The sequence below is a fragment of the Desmodus rotundus genome, chromosome 13 (assembly GCF_022682495.2).
Source record: "Desmodus rotundus isolate HL8 chromosome 13, HLdesRot8A.1, whole genome shotgun sequence".
NCBI lineage: Eukaryota > Metazoa > Chordata > Mammalia > Chiroptera > Phyllostomidae > Desmodus > Desmodus rotundus.
In genome coordinates this window covers 60,899,984-60,920,810 of record NC_071399.1, presented here as the reverse complement: position 1 = coordinate 60,920,810, position 20,827 = coordinate 60,899,984, and the positions used below count along the sequence as shown (strand labels likewise).

At 38.4% G+C, this 20,827-nt stretch overlaps 1 protein-coding gene across 1 annotated transcript in view; it reads left to right on the top strand.

Moving 5' to 3' along the window:
• DIAPH3 (diaphanous related formin 3) overlaps positions 1-20,827 on the top strand; it is a 455,761-nt gene that overhangs the window by 57,997 nt on the left and 376,937 nt on the right. Inside the window, exon 4 of the mRNA XM_053916803.2 lies at positions 1,100-1,204. Coding sequence (XP_053772778.1) covers positions 1,100-1,204 — 105 coding nt within the window. The remainder of the gene's footprint in view (positions 1-1,099; positions 1,205-20,827) is intronic.

Sequence of the window (20,827 nt, the reverse complement as noted above, 5' to 3'; positions counted from 1 at the left end):
TTTAAGTGCTTGAATGGTTTGGTAGCCAAAAACTGAATCAGCTAGAGCAATAAACTACAGTGTCGGATGAATTGTAGCACCCTTATAAAACTGGGAAGAAATTTAACTTGCTGGATTCCAAAGGTGATCCAAAGTTCTGAACCTAATGTCTCATTTCTGAGTGGATATGCTGTTTATCTTCTTTCAGGTGTTTTCCTCTGTGTATCACAAACCACTCAGGGCTAATCATCAGGGGGAAAGCCACTTACTTGGGTCGTCCTTCTCCTTCCGCCATTTCTGCCTTGTCTGGGGCTCTTTCTCCTTTGGCGGAACAGCTTCTTACTCAGGCAACTTACCTGGTAGATCCTGGTAAAAAGTCTTATATTTATGTGGGTATACTTGTATTTTTAGTGAGGATTAGGCCTATAGCAATATCCAGGTCACTTAAACCCTTGCTTTGAATGGTGCTTGATCAATGTTAGAGTTTTAGGTGGTACCTCTTTTTATAAGTGTATTTTTCTATAATTTAGAACATCGAATACAGTTAAAAAGTTAATGAGTATTTTAGATGGGGTGAAGAAGAAACAATTAAAACTGCAGAATGCTCACCTTTTGGGGGATCAGTACTAGGACTTTGATAATAGCTGCTTATAGCTATCAGAGTCTGGAAAGTGGTTGGCTTATTTACCTTTTAATTTTTATAATACTCGGAGCAGCACTTTTAAAATGGTGCAAGATAGCTTCAGGTACAGCGTCTGTAAAATATATATTTATATATACACACATATTTTGAAATTGTGAATCTTAATGGCTTTATGAAAGGCAGATATCTTCAACTGTCTAATTATCTATAGTGATGCAGATGTAATTTTGCCAGCCTGCTGTGAATTTAAAAAGCTGTTTCAGTAAGTGTTTTACCTGTGACGATGATCTAGAATCCTCTCTTCTCTGTGTACCTCAGCTCTTTTCTTCTCTCTCCTCCAGGCAGAACTACTTGCAAATCATTCCAAAACAATTAATGCTGCTATAGTCCCAAATTATTGATTTTCTGTTCATAGTGTATGTAGAGTGGCTGCTCTACTTAGATTCTAAAATGAGGCTTTTTAATTGTGTTTTCCAGGAAGATATGAATTTAAATGAAGATAAGAAGGCACCATTGCGGGAAAAGGACTTCAGTATCAAAAAAGAAATGGTGATGCAGTACATCAATACTGCTTCCAAGGCAGTAAGTAAAACTGTCAGGGGGAGAAATACTGCTGGACCGTGCGGTGGTGTGAGAAACAGTGCACACGTCTGATGAGGTGCTTCAGTTCGTGGGCGCTGGGAATCAGAGGGCTTTGGCGTGTGTCATTATAGGCATGCGGACTATATGTTTGTTTCATTTAAAACTATTTCTCATCATATACTTGAAGCTGCTTTTGTATTTTAGCCATTCACATTGCTGAGAAACACTGCTTAGTTGGTTTATTTACTCTAGGGTAACTTTTCTTGTTAGCAGATTAATGTGGTTATTGATTTCGATGTCACTTGTAAATTGGGATAATATTTGTATTATAGAAAAGTGAGACTGATTTTCCTCCAACTGCCTAAATCAGGATACATGTCAGTTTTCGTACTGATAACACTATCTTGTAACAGGTTATAGATATAGATCTGGAAGGAGCATTGAGCCTCTACATGGTTGCTGGTTTTCTAGGGAAACTTGAAATATGTGGGCGGAAGTAATGACTAAATGTCTGAGAAACCATGACTGGCACACAGAATCAATTACATTTACTTCATGGGCCGATAAATGAGCTTGACCAGTCATACAAAAATTGTAAATAAATAGATTAGATGAAAAATATAAAATGGAAGCTAATGAAGAGGCGATCAGTAGAAAGGCCATAAAAAATGATTTGGGCTGAATTTAAGATAGAATTGGATTAGAGAAAAATAACTTAACGTACCATAATATTCACTGGATACTTTAAGCCCAGATTAAATGAATATAAGTTATTTATACTTTACCTCCATTTATCTGCTAGACCGGTCAGTGACTCTGTGGTATTTATTTTGGAAGAAGACTCAAATATTCTTCTAAATATTTTTCTAAAAATTAAGCGATGTCTAATTTTTAAACATGTCTCTTGTTTTGGCAGCCCGGTGTTCGGGTGTAGAAATCATTGAGTGCTGCCATTTCAGCTCTTTAAATAGAGGGGCGCTGTACCTGCTAGTGTGATACAAATTGCCTCTGTACCTTACTGATACTGGACATCACAAAGTAGCATTAGAAGTCAGAGCCGTTGTGTTTTAGATCAATTTATTTGTCTCTGTTTGATCTTGAGCGTTTTACTGTACCTCCCTGACCCTCAAGTTCCCCATCCATAAGACGGAGCTAATACCCACATAGGCTTGTTGTTAGAATTAAATTGTTTATTTCACGGTTAAAACATACTGTATTTTTCGGACTATAAGATGCATCAGACCATATGATGTACCTAGGTTTTAGAGGAGGAAAATAGGAAAAAACCCCTGCTCCACCCCCCCCTCCCCTCCTGTGAGCCAGGTAAGTTACATTTGGACTATAAGACGCACCCCAAATTTGGGGTGGGGGAGTGTGTCCTATAAGTCTGAAAAATACGGTAACATTTTATAACTGGTGGCTGCCTCTGTGGTAGCAGTGGTGGTAGTAGCAATTTTTTTTAATTTTTATTTTTGTGATTTGTTTATTGTTCTTACTGTTAAAATTATTACACCACAATTAAAAATATAAGTAAATGTACATCAGTAAAAATACAATTTTACTATTAGTGACTCTGCATTTGTAAGACATTCATTTGTTCAACCATCACATTTAGTAAGTGTCTACATGTCAGGCACTATTTTAGGCCCTGGAGATGGAGCACCAAGAATCTATCAGGGTCTTAAGGAGCAACATAGGACAACACGGAAACACATGTAATAGGTGACGTAGGTGAAAAAAAGAGCAAGGGAATGGAGCTGGTGTAACTATTTGACATAGAGTTATAAGGGAAGAGTACTCTGATTTGAGAATTTTAAGTCCAGCAAGTCAATGTAACTGTGAGAGATACTATCGTAGAACTGGTTTAGAAAACCTTGCACTTTAATTCTTGAATTTCAGGTAATAAGCAGACTTTTGAATAGGAGAAGAAACTGTTTTGAACTTCATTATAGTGGATCTATTTCAGTTTGCATTTACTGATTTTAAACTCTAATCCCCTAATCATTTTGTACTAAGGTTGGAATTTATTTACCAGAATTAGTTAATTAGATTATCAGGATTGAAATAGATTAGTTATCTAAAGTATGATTAAAGCAACGACTCATTAAATTAGGTGTGGAGGATCATGGCTTTTCCTAAGAGGGTTCTGAGTAATTTGGCAGATGTTTAACACTGTAGCAAGTTCAAGCTGACCAGTCATCTATTTTTGCTCTGGAAGTAGAAACACATTTTATTAACTCTAGGATGCAGACCCTGTCATGCCAGTGTATTTAGGTTAATGGATACTCACAAAGTTACCCTGAGAAATCAATCAAAATTCACAGATAGGTTGTTTTATTTATTTATTTATTTATTTTTGTTTTGTTTTGTTTTGTTAGAGAAGATGTGGGGAGTGTGTGTGTCAGATGCATGTTTGTTATCATTTTATCCTTAGAATTTGCTTTGAGATTCTCTTTTTTTGGGTAAGCATTAATATTTCTTAGAAAATAGTACTGATGCCTAGCTGATGCTCTGAAAGTGCTTTAGAAATGTTAACTCTCAAAGTAACACTAAAGTAGATTAGCTTGGTTTTTAGAAGAGGGGGGAAATCAATCAAATTAGGTTATTTTGAAGACCTTATTAAGTTGCAGTTTAGGTAGCAAAATTGTAAAACTGAATTTCTTCAGTTAGGAAAGATTATTAAAATTTTATTAAGCAAATATTATGTGTAGAGGCTGCAAATGCCAGATTCGCATGTTTCTACCCTCCTAAGGCATTGGGCATGTGACCTGGGTTTGGCCATTGCAATCTGATGGCCAGGGCTGCTCGGGGTTTCTGAGAAAGGGTTCCCTCCCTCATCAAAGGGTCCAGAGCAGGAAAGGCACTGTTGTCGGCCACTGAACGTGATGGTGTGGGTTGCCTGAGATGTCCTAGAGCTGCTGCTCTGGTCTCATGCCGTCCTGCCTCCAGGCTCTTCCAATGCATGAGGCGATGCATGTTTTTCTTTAAGCTGCTTTAAGTTGGGTTCTTTGCTTTGCGGCTGTGAGCATACTGATACGCCATCCAGACACACTTTTGCCTATGCGGGCTCTCTCTCCGTCGCTAATTCACTCTGGAAATTACTCTTTCCATCCAAAGGAGCTTCTTATAAGACCCTCCCCTCACCCAGTATACTCAGAGCATACCCGAGAGGGGTAGGTACTGCATGGTCTAGGGGCCGTTTCTTAGGGAATGCCTCAGATGTTTAGCAGCAAGTCAATTGGAGAAACATTCTTTCAGAAAGAGTGTTACATAGTTTACTTTTGTTTGATTAGTAGCTAGAGGGTAAGACTATTCTGCAATTGGTGGTAAGGACCTTGAAAGCAGGATGTGATAAGATAGTCCAAGTGGAAGTAAATTTACAGTTCCTGAACAATGTAAGAAAATTCTGGAACAGAGCAAAGAATATCTTAAGCCACAATGGCCTACGAATTTTTCCTATTTTCTAAATGGAAGGGAACTAGAATTCAATATATAGATCTACATATTCAATTATTAGATCTATTTAATTTATTTATGCTTAATCTGAGAGTAGTTCTTTATTGTGGTTTAATACTTTTAATCCTTTTCTTCCCTTGAAAGTCCTAAAGCGTCTTTACAGATACCGTTCAGTGATGTTTTTGTAGTCAAGATTCTTGCGCTTTGCAGGGACAAGCCAGTTTAGGAGCTGCGCCCTCAGAGAGTCGCTCCCTTCACTCTAACACTAAACTGGAAGGAAGAGTTTTCCTTTTCTTTTTGGGTTTGATTTATCATATCTTGTGTCTGTGGCGCCAGTGTTTATGTGGATGTTTATTTTCTTGTGGGTGCTTGAGTTGTATTTAGGGTGAGCTGGCTCAGAATATATTATGTCTGGATAATGTGAACGTCTCTCACGACAGGGGTAACAGAAAGCTATGGATTCGTTCATGCACCATTAAAGAATGGGTTAAAAAGGACACCCGGAGAGGGTGGGATTCAGATCAGTGCAGTACCAGCCTCCTCCCACCCCTTATCACAAAAGATTGGTAAAAATAAAACATTCACTTTACTCTTCCCTTTTTTTTCTGTCAGAAGACTCTTCCATTTGTTGTTCCACTTCTGGGCTTTTTCAGGGTAACCTGTGGCAATACCACACTGAAGAAGTCCTGAGAAGCCAAAACATATCCCTGAAGATGAAGGCAAATTGCTGGAAGGAGGAAGAGGCGCAGGGTGGATGAGTGGGGGTGAAGAGGCCAGGCAGGGAGGCGGAGGTCGGGAGAGGTCACAAGAACCAGAAGGATGTCTGGTTCTGTGTGGGGAGGTGGGATTTCAGGGAGAGAGAGAAATTAAGAGTTCTTAGGGAAATTTTGTTTATGCTATATAGTGCCCAAGCCTTTATTATGTCTCCGAGAACTATTCAGTGGATATGAGCATTTGCTCATCATTGCTTTTGGAGTCATCTTTTCCTTTTTTCCAGTTTTTACATACGAGACGGTGGGACTGTCCAAGCTGTTTATTTCTGTACAGATTACAACTGGACTGCTGCTACCAGGCAGCACATAATTATTTTTCTTAATGGTCGTACCATTAGAGGTGGGTAAAATGCTTTAGAAATTTCTTTTTAAATTTATACTTCTAGTTCCTCTGTACTAGCTTCCAATCAAAAGCTCTCATAGGCTTCCCGCTCCCCTCTTCCCGCTCCCCTCTTCCCGCCATGAGTCATCAGAATCTGTATCACAGCTGTAAATAATATGCTCATTTTAGGTGGGCTGATATCTAATAAGGACAGCCTCATTCCACATTTCTAAGCTTCTTTTTAAAAAATATTTTTAAAAATTCCTCACCTGGGGACATTTTTTTTAATTGCTTTTTTAGAGAGGGAAGAATAGAGAGAGAAACATCAATTGGTTGACTCTTGTAGGCGCCCCGACTGGGGATCAAACCAATAACCTAGAACCCATAACCTAGGTATGTGCCCTGAGCTGGAATTGAACCTGCAACCTTTTTGGTGTATGGAACGATGCTCCGACCAACCCAGCCACACCAGCCAGGACACATTTCTAAGCTTCTTCATGAGAGCATCCTTTATTCCCTATTTATGCTTAGCTTTTTTTTTTTTTTGATGTCTTTTCCCAGGGAAGGAAGCAGAGTGTCTTTTTTTATAAGTACTCAAGGAAGTTTGCTAGCTTTCTGTCCGATCTTGACTGCAGTCAAGTGACTGCCAAGGCCCCTTTGCGGCATGTGCTGGAAACTTTGGGTAGTGTTTTCACTTTACTCCTTGAACCCTTAACTATTCCTGTAGTTCCTTAACTATTTCCTTAAAAAGAAATAAAGTTAAATATCGAACATTATAGAACTTTAGAAGGCATATAGAAAGACTGTAACAGGTTTTTTAACCAATATGATAAAATGACTTAATCTAAATTAAGTTCATAAGCATAGGACTATAGGTTCGTGCGTGCGTGTGTGTGTGTGTGTGTTTAAAAGCATTCTGAAAGGTGTTACCATGGTACCTGTTGTTCTAGCTCAGTAGGGCATGATGTTCTTGAGTATGGAGGGCCTGGTTTTCTGCAGTATTGTCCTTCTAGGCATATATTGATTAGAAAAGAATTATGTTTTGGGAAAATATTAGTCATGTTCTGATTTTTATATTTTCTCTAGATGGAAAATCTAGTGTTCATTTGTTTTAGTATTGATTTGCTAATATTGTTCTACCAGTAGGGATATGTGATGCAGACCCCGGCCCACAGGATCCGTGTGTTGTGGATGCGATGGACAAATTCACACGAACTGCAGAAGTCCTGTGGAGAAAAAGGGACAGCATGGCCACTCTCTGAGTGAGAGAGGGCCCTGACCCCTGCCTGGAGAGGCTTTTATTGCTTTTCTGGGCACATTAATTACATTGAGGATGGTCCTCATTTACTATGCACAGGTTCTCTTTAGATGGTTACTTTTTACAGAAAACAAAGGAGAGGAAGTTTCTAATTACATCAGAGAAGAAGGATATTTGCAAATGCAAAGGGAATAGTGGTTGAACTGGTTACACTCCATCCTTGGGAGGTTTAGCATAGATTTTAGGAAGTTACTTTAAAGATACACACTAAACATTTGCTGCCTCAATTCAGGGTGAGGGAGTTTTAGCAAAAGCAAGCCTCAGAGCAGCCTAGGTACAATGCAGGCCTGATTCCCCACTGTAGAACCTATCCGTGGGTGTGGGTCCTGTGTGCTGACCTCGCTCCCTGTTGGTTTTCTGAATGAGGAGCTGGGCTACATTCCCCACGCCAAGCAGAGCAGTCCCCTATAGATGTGTTCATACCTTTCAGTGTCTATTTTTCTTAGAGTTCAGTTTAAAATTAAAAAAAAAATTATTGATTGTAGAGAGAGGAAAGGTGTATGTGTGAGAGAGAGAAAGAGGAAAAAAAGAATGAAAGAAAGAAAGAAAGAAAGAAAGAAAGAAAGAAAGAGAGAAAGAGAAAGAAAGAAAGAAAGAAAGAAGGAAAGAAAGAAAGAAAGAAAGATTGATTTGTTTTTCCACTTATTGTTGCATTCATTGTTGATTTCTTGTAAGTGCCCTGACCGGGGATTGAACCTACAACCTTGGCCTATCCCCTTGATGCTCTGACAAACTGAGGTACCTGGCCAGGGTCTTTTAGAGTTCAGCTTTATATTTTAATTTTGGAAATCATTGTCAGGTACAGGTAAATCAAGTTTTCTAAAAAATTTTCTTTCACTTTTCATCACTGTTTATATTTTAATCATGGTGTAAACGTAGAGGAACCAGACAGTTTTACACATTTTTGCTAATTACACTTAATGTGGATAGTACTTTGGCTTCCACATCGGGTTAGGGATTTGATCAAAGCACCCTTCTAACATAAAAACTTAGTAAAAATTTGTGGCTGGTACTTGGTATAAGACACATATTAATCAACAATGCCCTTGCTTAAGATACTTTGCCTGTTTATCTCCAGGTCTTGCTTGCTGACTAGGATTAAATTTCAGAGCCTCAGGGCAATGAACCAATTTCTTGTTAAGAGTATTTCCTAATAATCTATTTGGCACTTTAATTTCCATTTGTGCCTATAAAGGACAGCTTTTATTTATGTACAATTAGAATTATCTTCCAGCAGCTGAAATCCATTGGCTTTCTCAGGAGCAGTTTCTGGGCATCACCAGCAGCGTTTGCTGGTCTCTGCCATTACTGACGTGGGTTTCTGTTTAGGCAGGAGGTGGTAATGAACAAAACAGTTACCTTTTCTTTTTTTTTTAAATAATGAAAGATAACTTATGACACCAGAATTCTTTTTTTAAAAAAGATTCTATTTATTTATTTTTAGAGAGAGGTGAAGGGAAGGAGAAAGAGAGGGAGAAAAACATCGATATGTGGTTGCCTCTCATGCGCCCCCTACCGGGGGCCTGGCCTGCAACCCAGGCATGCGCCCTGACTGGGAATCAAACAGGCAATGCTTTGGTTGGCAGTCCCATGCTCAACCCACTGAGGTACACCAGCCAGGCTTTTCTTCTTTTTTATAGGAAGAAATTATACTAGGTGTAAATTAGAACTGTGTATTTTTGGTTTTCTAAAAAACTTATTTAAGATATCTTTTCTTTAGAAAAAACTTGCCAGATTTAGAAGCATTGTTATTACTAGTAAAAGATACTAGAATTTTAGAGCTCGACATGGTTAATAATGCTTTCACTGATTGTGACATTAGAGGTCATCTGAGATTTTTTTCCCTCTTGGTTTATTTGAGTTGTTTCTTGGTCTAAGATATTGTGTTATTCCCATTCTCACTTGTTAGGTTTTTATGAATGTAATTAAACCTATGCTGTCTGATAACCACAAAATTAGTGAAAACTTTGAAACTGCCAGAAGGAAGAGACATGTGGTTATGATGGAGATGAAAATGATGAGAAACTGTCCATATGGAGTGAACTTATTGAGAGAAGAAACAGTTATGAAGGAAAAAGTGGAAAATTGAGAAAAGTGCTATGTATATACAATTGCCTTTCAGTGAACAAGGGGAAAGTTAATAGATGAAATGAGTGGAAAAATAATTAGGAACCATGGCTGTCAACCCTGATATCTATTAGAATCATCTGGGCAACTTTAAAAATCGCACTGTCTGTGCCCTACTATTTAACAGGTAAGTCAAGAGTTCCTGCAGATGGGACCTGTGTATCAATATTTAGTAAAGCTCTAGGACTCAGGGGTGTCCAACCTGTGGCCCGTGAGCCGCATGTAGCCCAGGATGGCTATAAATGTGGCCCAACACAAAATCATAAATTTACTGAAAACATTATGAGACTTTTTTGTGGTTGCGTGTTGCAATATATTTAACATGTGACCCAAGACAACTCTTCTTCTTCCAGTGTGGCCCAGGGATGCCAAAAGGTTTGGACACCCTGCTAGGCAATTCCAGGGTACAGTCAAGGGTGAGAACTATTGGGCTGTACCAGATACACCTCACCACTAGATGTACCCCCCCACCCTTTAAAAAAAATCCTCACCCAAGGCTATGTGTTTTTTTTTATTGATTTTAGGTGAGGGCAAGGAGGTGGGGAGAGAAAGAGAAGACCAAACAAGACTCTGGCTGGCCTGTAGTGTAGGAACGATTTCACAGCCTGAGTCCGGGTGATTGTGAGAGTATATTTATTAAGGCTGGGACGTGAAACAAAGGAAAGACTTAAAGTAGAAGAAGTAACAGGAGAGAGCCTAGGCTGTGCTCTGCTTTGCCTCTCCAGAAGTATTATAGGAAAGGAGTGAGCTGTTAGCTCACTGGGAAGTGAAGGTCACAGTTACAGAAGTGAGACAAGGTGGGGCTACTTTTAGCTCCCTGGGAAATCAGAGAAAAAGGGGGCCCCAAAGACAGGATCAGCGGATAAGCCTGGGTCGGAGCCGCTGCTGCCCACTGCTCCCCTGGCTGCGTGTCCCTTGGGGACCCTTAGAGTTTAGGAGGAAGTTAGGGTTCATGCTTGGGAAGGGGCATGGGCACACTCTAGACTAGAGTGAGCCCGCACTGAGTCTTTGTCCTGAGGGCTTTTAAAATCTGTTTACTGCAGGTAAAAATCTTAGTGGAGAGTTTCAGTGGAATATTCATCAGATTTCTGGGTGCATTTTTAATATGCTGATGTGTCAAAATGAGCACGTAGAGGAGTTTTGGAAATATTCTTTGGTCTGCTATACTGTTTTACTTCTATCTTGGGTCTGTCTGGCTTTTAATGGTGTTTTTGTTATTCCCCCGACTTCTTCTGCCCTTGGGTTTAGCTGGCACTAATGGTAGTAATTTGGTCTCTGTTCTCTATTTTCCAGGCCAGGGAGATCTAAACTGTGTATTCTTTGGTTAGGGAGGAGAGGTATAAACCATTCACTCTTTTTTTTTTTTTTAAACTCAGAGCAGTTGAATTCCACATGGAATTCACTCTTAAGTGTCCTTGCGATTCACCAGCTGGCTGTAAGCTGTTTGATCTTGTTTAATTTTCTTGTCTCAGTTTCTCCATTACACTTGCCCAGGAATTTTCCTAGCTTCTTACTATCCTGCTTCACATTAATGTGAGAGAGAAAAATCAGTCGGTTGCGTCCTGTATGCGCCCGGACCGGGGATCCAACCCACAACCTTTTTGGTGTACAGGATGTATGTTGCTCCAAACATCTGAGCATCCTGACCAGGGCTAGATGTCCTTTACTGTAATGTTCATTCAAGAAAAGCCTAGAAGTTCATAGAATTTAAAGGCAAAGCCTGGTGACATTACTAATAAAACTGTTATCAAGTCACTGTGAGTTCAAGGCTGGTTGGCATGTGCATAATATCGAGAAGAGGGTTCAAGTGGCATACTATGGCTACTAAGAAATTCTCTATGACCCTTGGGCACTTGAAGAAATAATTAAAGGGGAAGGTTATCTACTGTCAAAAATAGAAGAACCTGGTCTGTTTTGGAAAAAGATGTCCCATAGAACAGGCATTAGCAAGGAGAACGGCAAGTGTACCTGGTTTTAAAGGTTCAGTGGACTGATTCGTCTTCTGAGTTGGTGGCAGTAAACTTAAACCTCTCTTAGTTTAGTTTGAACTTGAGATATCCTTTCAGTTTATACTTATTTCTAAATAGAATAAATTACATATAAACTTAAAAATCCTTTATGTGTTAATCATCTCAATGTGCAAAAAGCATTCATTCCTAATTTCGTGCTGCCCTGATTTGTTGCCATTTTCTAACTGGTGCAAAATAATAGTTTCCCTCCACCCTTAAGAGTTACTGTAGCTTCTTAGCATCTATGTAATTTGAAGTTATGTCAAATTTTTTTAGTATTGGAAAGCCTTCCAGGGTAGATTAAGTAAACTGGGAGTTCTGCCCTTGGTGTTTATTGAGGTGGAAAGCAAAATACTCCACTAGTAAATTCAGACAGTCTTATGTTTTGACTATTTCATGTACATTATTACTGTTACACTTGATTTTTTTTTTTTTTTCTTTTGGAGGGTGTAGACTTTTTCTTGGGAAAGCTGTATGGTAGTGTTTTCATGAATTAAAAATTTCCTGGCATTACATTAAGGATGGCTTTATTATACTCATTTAGTAGACATTTTGTTAGATGGAACTGTTTATTTACATTAAGTCTGGTATATCTTAGAGCATCTTTACATTTTGCAAATGAGGAAAAGCCCGGAGCGTGTGTGACATTCCCAAGTTAGGGCTGCAGCTAGAACTAGAAACACGGTTTCTGATTTTTAAAACCCTTTTATTATAAAATAAAACACCGTTTTAGAAAACTCCCCAAAACAAGTATGTTACTTGCTAAATTATTATAAGGAGAAGACCACCCAGAGCAGTAAAGAGAACCTTGCCAGCCACCCTGGGAAGCAGGAGAGCCTCCATCTGCCCGGCTTCAGTCTCAAACCTCTGTTTTTTTCTCTAAAAGTAATTGCTATCTTGACTTTTTAAGGTATTGCTTATTTGAATTTTATAGCTTTATCATCCAGAAGTACATTATCAAACACCATAATTTATTCTTGCTTATATTTTAAAGTGTTGAGCATTTTTAACCTTTTTTTAGTCTTCAGGTCCCGCATCTGTCCCTTTACTTTATCCGGGGCAGTCTGGATGTTGCTGACTGCATACTTACTGTGAAGTTCACAGGTTTGCTTTCCTTTGTATCTCTTGCAAAGTGACGGGTAGATGCAGAAGCTTGATTAGACTCAGGTTTGATCCCTTTGACAAGGCCACGGGAAGTATCATGATCTGTTATTGGGAGGTACTTCAGGTGTGCTTTATAGTTAGAATCCTATTACTTCATTCATTAGTTGAATACATTTATAAAGAGACAGTTCCTCTAAAATACCGATTATCTCATAGGAAAGTTAGGATAAATACTTGATTTCTTTTTCATTTGCCAGTTTTCAAGATACTGAGTTGGTTCCCTATCCTCTGAAGGGGTCAACTATTCTTAATGCCGTTTAAAACTAGTGCATTACAGTTATTTCTATTAAAGCTCAAATTGTCCAATATTCGACCAGTGGGACCCTGCCCATTTGGCTCCCGGCCATTTGGGCGTGACCCCAGCAGTTTGGGGTTGTTTCATTCCGACCTGGCGAGAGAAAATGAGCCAGGCTCCTCTTTTTTTTCCACACTAGACCTGAAATCAGTCATTTCCTTTAGTGAGACGTGATATGTCATGAACAATCTGGGGATCAAGGACGCCTATTGCCGGCGGGTTAATCCCTGTTTGTAGGCCTCTTCAGCGGAGAGAGACCAAATGAGAAATGTGTATTTAAATTGTTTTTCTTTTGTATGTTCTGTCCATATCACCAACTGTTGTTGTCCTATGTATACATTGAGCATATAACCATTACATTTTATATAATTTCTTCTTTATGGTCCTTACTCAGCCTTCACTTCTATGAATAACTGTTTTTAACCCCCTTTAAGTCTTTACTTCTATGAGTAACTGATTTAATGCTCATTACCAGAACTTAGGTCAGTGTTTCTCTAGTCATTTTGTCTGTCTGAAGTTTGTTCTTTGGTAGATTCCTTTGAAGGACTCGAGTTGCTGAGCTTTTCATGTTGGTAACAAATTTCCTTTATTGCTTAGTCATTTTTACTGGATATAAAATATTTGGCTCACATGTTTTTTCTCATAGTATCTAACATATAGTATACCATTTTCTTCTAGCACAAAGCATGTCAACACTGCTGTCAAAAGGACTGCTGATAAATAACTTTTATTCCTTATAGATTTTGGCTCTTTTTATTTAGAAGCCTGAGTTGGGATTATAAACTAAGCAGTGTTCTCTTCCATTATGTACTTGCTTTGGTTTTCTTCTTCAGGGATCCTGCTATCTGTACGTTGGATTTTTATCTTCAATATACCACTTTCCCCTAAATCTATTTATCTTATTCTTCCTTTCCTTTTAACTAAAAAAAATTAGTTCATCTATGAATCTCTTATGACATGATTTATTATGTTTTTGTTCTTTTATTCTAGTTTAGTTTTTCTTTTGCTTTTTTTCAGAAAGAAGCAGGTTTCCAAGTGACTATGAATATTTTAAGCTGCCCTCCTCTTTTTCTTTCTTCTCCTTCCCTTGTAAGACTCTCATTGACTTTTCTTTCCTTTTTTAATTTATTGATTTGAGAGGTGGGGAGAGAAGGAGAGAGAGAGGGAGAGAACAGAAACATTGATCTGTTCCCATCCATGTACACACCCATTGGTTTCTTCCGCATGCGCCCTGACTGGGGATTGACCCTGCAATCTTGGCATGTTGGGACGATGCTCCAACCAACTGACCTACCCAGCCAGGCCTAGTAGTTTTGATTACTGAAGCTATTTTTATTCCATTTTTTCCTGAGTGTTCTTACATCATTTCTGAGTTTTTCTCATTCTGCTTTAAGTATTTTTTTCCATGTCTTATGTATTCTCTTAATGCCTCTTAGCTTATTTTGAAATTGGGAGTTGTGGTTTGCCCTATTTTACGGGTTTGTTTTTGTGGTGACCGTTCATCTGTAGGAATGTTCTGCTTCGTTTTGATTTCACTCTCAGCACCTTCTCCACAATGTGTGGAAGGAAGCCCTGGCAGCTCAGCGTTGGGAGTTCTTAGAGGGGCATCGGCTGCTGCAGTCTCTCCCGATCTTTTCTGCCCCGTGTACACTCACAGTTGGAGTGGGCCAACCTCCAGCCAGTGTCGGCTGCTCGTCTCAGACTGGCCTACTGTGATTTCGAATGAATATCTCTGGGCTATTTTGCAGTTTTCCTGTTTTCATGTTCATTAGACACTTTATTGCTTCCTCCCACACAGATGTTGATGCTGTGCAGATCTAGTGGCTGTTGTGGTTTGTCTCCAGCTGCTTGTTTTCTGAGGGTCACGGGTGGGGATACAGGCATTCTTCAGAGACGTTGCAGGTTCCGTTCCAGACTGCCACAGTAAAGCAAATATTGCCATAAAGTGGGTTGTCAATGTTTTGGTTTCCTAGTGCATATAAAAGTTATTTTTATGTTATACTGTAGTCTCTTAAGTGTTAAAGAGCATTATGTGTAAAAAGAACCAATACGTTACTTAAAATATATTTTATTGCAAAAAAAAAATGCTGACCATCATCAGGGTGTCCTGGAAAAATGATGATGCTAGACGAGTTCGAGGCAGGGTTGCCGCAAACCTTCAATTTATTTTTTAAAAAAAATCTGTGAAACAAAATAAAACAAGGGTGTGCCTGTACCTTGCCTTTCAGTATTGTTGGGATTTTGCTTTTGGTATTTAGTTGTTTTGTTTCTTTTTCTGGGGGGTCTAGAGAGTAAAACAATTCTGATTATTCGTGTTCTTCCTCTCGCTTGCCCCCACACCCCTTTGACTTTGAGGGGAGAAGTTATGATATGTTAAGAAATGACAGTTTGCTATGTAACTTTAACTGATAGCTCAAGGTTTTGCTGTGTAACTAGTGAACTTTCATCAAACCTCTTAATGGTCCATGACCTACAAATAGATTTCAATAAAACGCTAGTTTTAGTCTTAATTTCTACATTATGTTTGTGCAGTGCTGTATCTTCTCATATAATTTCAGTAACTTATGCAGAATGCAGCCTTTCTAAATATCCCATTGATGGTGGGAAAATTCAGACTGCCCTCCAGTACTTCACTCCAGCCCCGGAAAATAGGTCTCAGCTGCTTGTACGCGTCTATAAATTAGTGAGTGTGTTAAATCTATCACAGCATGAAATCACTTCAAGCTCTGTGAAAGACTATCTTAAAGAATTTAAATTGATTGCAGATGTTGCTGCAATTAAGCGGGCCTGATGAGCTCAGAATCATGTTTCTCAGATTTGAATATCAATGCATTTAAAAAATTATTGTGATGTACTCCATGTAAATGGAGTTCATAGGCATCTGAGAGTTTGTCACCCTGTTTTTAAAAACGGTTCAGCGGTGTGGAAAGTGATTTGTGACCCTTTATGCAGATACTTGTATTACTTAGAATGAAAATGTATTATTCATCTTAAGTATGTAGTTCTATGCCATCCTTAACCAACTAGAATTGACTTTGAATGATTATTTCATTTGTCTACCACTTTGTTTGTCTACCTTTTGTGCCTATAATTCATTTGAAAATGATTCTATAGACAGGGAGTCACTTCATCCCCCGTTTTAAGAAGAAAAAAAAATGACTATAACAAGCCACTGAATTGACTTAGATAATAAAAGCATATGATTTTTTCCCCGTGAGGTTACACCTTTTGTCTAGTAGAACTCTGCCTACTTTTAGTTGCTTTCACTTTAAACTGCTGAAATGTTAAAGTTTTCTAATTATTAAAATGTAACCTATTGGGTTGCAAATTAGAAAGTGAAATCTGAAACAAGACTGTAACAAGATTAAGTAGAGTGTACAGTGTGCTCATTTTCAATTTATTTCAAATTGATCCATGCACATTAAGTAATTAAAGTCATCAATTTCTTTTACACATTGTAAAATGTTATGGACATTAAGACTTTATTATATATACAGTAGTGAAATAAATTACAAAAATGGTGAGTAATTATATTTAGGTACATTTTTTAAATACTAAGAAAATTATTGAAATATTCAAAGTGTAGTAATATTAATGATTTGAGCGACAAAGAATACATGAATTTTTTTCTAGAAGGTGTGAAATAGACCTGTGTTCAACAATATTTTATAAAAGCTCATTTTACTCATCATGGAAGATTATACTTTGTTTTTAGTAGTTTAGAATTCAACTTTGTTCCTTCTAACTTTATGATTTCAGGAAATTCAGTATCCATCTCTAAGACTTACTTTACTAAATAATAAAATTTAGGAGTGTTTGTGTGGGAACCTATGCAGTGGGAAGTAGGGCAATGATTAAATAAAATCTTTAAGTTATCTTGGTGCCTTAAGTTCAAATCTTCTTACCAAAGTTTAAAGTGTAAAATGGGACTGGGTGTATGAATGTTACAACAGAAGCATTCTTAATTCCAATTCAGACTGGAATAAAAAGTTGGATAAGAATCATTAAAATTGGGCATCAAAAATAATACATAGAGTAGTTTCTTCTACTTAATATATGTATTCACATGCCACTCTTTGGCTATAGAGTGGAACATTTTTCTTTGAGTTTTTTCCTACATAAGTCATACCCAGGAAGCATCATCTGTGATCACCATTTGTGCATTTTAATTCAACTAAGAATTTATATTTGCGATACAGCCTACGTTCAGAGTTACAAGAGATTTGTATGCTTTTTACAATATTATGTTTTCAATTATCTTGCCCATGCCTAACTGGAAACGAGTTTTTTAAACCAGCTCACTCTATCTTGTCTTTTCTAAGCACCGAAGTGATTTATCGCAGAAACAAGCGTTCTCATTCTCATACGATTACACTAACAAGAACCAGTATTGTCACAGTTCATAAACGGTGTGGGCCGCAAAACGTCAGCTCTTGGTATCCACAGAAATCAGCTCATAGGTGGAACTGGGTTGCCTACAGCACGCTTTGTGCGTCCTTCGTTGTATGTTAGGTGATATAATGGAAAGCCTGATAATTGGTTGTGTAGCTCTAGCATATTTTTAAAAAATTAAAAAAAATTCTTTTTTGTTCTATTAGAGTTGTTCCAATTTATTCCTCTTTGCTCTCCTCCACCCAGCCCACCCCCCGCTCCCACAGTCCATCCCCACCCCATTGTCCATGTCCATGGGTCTTTCATACATGTTCTTTGACTAATCCCTTCTCCTTCTTTCCACCAGTCCCCCCGTCCCCTTTCCTCTAGCAGCTGTACAGAAGTCAAACTTTGTTGGACTTTATTTTTTCTTCTCTTTTTCTCATCAGTAGGGTCATAAAAAATATAACTTTCTGTAACTTTTTAAGTTTTTCCCTTCTTTTTTGTTGTACCCCTAGATACAAATGACTGACTTAGCTCAAATTGACTCAAAGAAAAATAGGAGCATATTAGCTCATGCTTCTGAGTAGCCCTGAGCATGTATACACTTCTGATAGGCCTAGACCTAGGTTCTCAGATGATCTAAGGACCCACCCAGCCTTTTATATCTCTTAGTGCTGCTTTACTCTCTGGACTTCATTCATGCAGGCTTTTGTTATGGTTAATCTGCATGGATAGGAGAAGCTACTGGCTTAATTCCTATATTTTATTTTACTTTATAAAAAAGATTTTATTTGTTTTTTTAGAAAGAGAGGAAGGGAGGGAGAAAGAGGGAGAGAAACATCAGGGTGTGGTTGCCTCTTGTGCACCCCCTGCTGGGGACCTGTCCCATAACCCAGGCATGTGCCCTGACTAGGAATCAAACCAGAGACCCTTTGGTTTGCAGGCCGGCACTCAATCCACTGAGCCACACCAGCCAGGACTTAACTCCTATATTTTAAATCAGTAGTACCCCCAAATTTTAGCTCACTTACCCTATCAATTTAAATAAGTTGATCATATATACTACTAAGCCAGTGAAAGTTTATCATAAGCATGTTTATTGTGCTAGTTCCTCATATTTGTTATTCATTTTATATATAAGGAGATAAATTATAATTTATCTCTAATATATATGATGTGGACTCCGACCAGTGGTGTCTGCGGTGTTGTGGCTGCAACAAACAAATTCACACGGACTGCAGAAGTCCTGTGGAGAAAAAGGGACGGCATGGCCACTCTCTGAGTGAGAGAGCACCCTGACCCTTGCCTGGACAGGCTTTTATTGCTTTTCTGGGAACATTACATCAAGGAAGGTCCTCATTTATTATGCACAGGTTTGCTTTAGGTGATTGCTTTTTACAGATAACAAAGAAAAGGATGTTGCAAATGCAAGGGAAGAAGTGGTTGAACTGGTTACACTCTGTCTTCGGGAGGTTCAGCACAGACTTTAGGAAGCTACTTCAAAGACATGCATTAAACCTTTGCTACCTTAACTCAGGGTGAGGGAGTTTTAGCAAAAGCAAGCCTCAAAGCCGCCTAGATATAATGCAGCCCTGCTTCCCCACCGGAGAACTGATCCCCGGGCTGGTTCCTGTGGGCCTGGGCTGCATTTGCCACTGCCATGCGGGCCGGTTCCCTGTATATATATAATAGGAATTGATGATATCAAAATGTAAATTACAGTTTTACTATTTCACTGGAAAATTTCACCTCATATACACAAATGAAACTGGTTGGGTTCCTCTTTTTTCATTATCACCTTTTAGCGATGCTAGATTCACGACACAACTGCTAAACATGCCTTCTTTGTTCTACTCAAGGTTTTTTTTACAGTCTACAAATTACTTCATGTATTGAAGAATTATAAATCTTTCTCTGAGTTTGGTGCATTTTTTTAAAGACTATTTCTTTTTAGAGAGAGGGAAGGGAAGGAAAAAGAGAGGAACATTGATGTGAGAGAAAACATCAATCGCTTACCTCTTTCATGGGCCCCAACTGGAGACCGAACCTGCAACCCAGGCATGTGCCCTGACTGGAATCGAACCTTTTGCTTTGCAGGACGACGCCCAGCCAACTGAGCCATACCCGTCAGAGCCTTTGATGCATTTTTTTAAGATAAATTTTTAACTCTAAAATTTCTCTTATTATTTTTCTTCTAAAAATTATGCTCCTGCCCCTCAATTTTAAATGCCTTTTTAATTTTTAATAACCAGTTCTACTCTATATTATAACTGAATCTATTGTGCCCATTCAGGAATGTTCTGGGAGCATACACAAGCATGCAGTAAACAATTCAGTTCCCCAGAGCTCATGTTGACTTCCATCTTGCCCGCTTCAATGCCTCCTTAGTCTTGCTTGTACTGGTTCTTCTCTTGTACCACTAACCAGCTCCTGTCCTCCGTTTAGCCACATTTAATTAAAGACTCAGTTTGAATTTGCTGGGTTTTTTGTCAGCATTGTCCTCCTCTTTAGTGCTGAGGCCCTGAAGCACTAACCTAACGTGCCCTGTCTCTGCTTTTTGTATTGTTTGTGGAGAAAAAGACATGAAAACGTGGATCGAGGTCATATGTCATCTGGACGGGATAGATCCCTTTAGGGCGGTATTATCTTTGTTAATTCCTGATTGTCCACATGTCTGGAAGTCTCACAAACTTGGCTGATCAACACGCTAAGACTCAGTATGCATTTGTGAGCTGGTCTACAATCTAATCTAATAGAGACGGGTATATAAAAATCCAAGTATCACTTTCAATTTCAATCAGAAATGTCATTAAGGAGAAAATAATTCTTGTATTCTCTTCTTTCTTTGTAGGTTAGTATATGTAGTATAGCAAGTTGCTTACTTGGTTTTTTGGGTGGTCTTCTCTATGGAGATAGTGGGGTGTATGCCCATAGCGTCAATAGGCTTTTGCTCTTTTAACTGTTCTCATACTTCCTGCAGTTATCCATTGAATTAATGGGATAGACTGGAAGCTCCTTGGAGTAAGAGCATACCTGATGCAGTGCAAAGTAGATATTCGTGTTAATGTTTCTGGTACCCCTTTTGCTAGGGAGTGGCCTCTCTGAAGAACTTTGGGTTCTTCATGTAGCCATGCAGACTCCCTCCTCCTATAACACATGCTCACTAATGCTAGAGTGCTCTGAAATTGCTGAGGCCATAGTCCTTATAGTAATTGAAATAAATTCATTTTATCTTTAGGTAACCCTTGGTCTTGGTGTCCATGTGTTATCTCTTTGGTCATTTTAAGGAGTCTCATTACCTGTTACATTTTGGTATTTTTCTTGATTTTCTTATCTGAATTTGATTGTAATGTAAGATTTGGGGTATCTTACAGTTGGCAAAATGTATATCCCCCAAGATTCACTTCTTTTCAGGTTACCTTTTAGAGGAGAATTTGATAGGAATTGGTGTTCTCATCTTATTTTCTCACTAAGTATTTCAGTTTTACAGCTCATGATCTTTGTACATTTCTCCCTGTCATTTTTGAGAATTTTCATGGGACACAAAGGTTGTTTAAATAATCAAAGTGATTAGGAATTCTAAGATCAACTTGTTTGTAATCAAGTAACATTCCAAGTATCATTCATTTATTCAGATGCTCAAATTTAAAATTATTAAAATCAAAGATACAACTTAAAAAGCTCGAGTATACTTAATGAGGTGGTCTTCAACCAACATTGAATAATTTCTTAGTATCCTGTTTTTTTATCCTCACTTGAGGACATGCTTCTTGATTTTAGAGAGA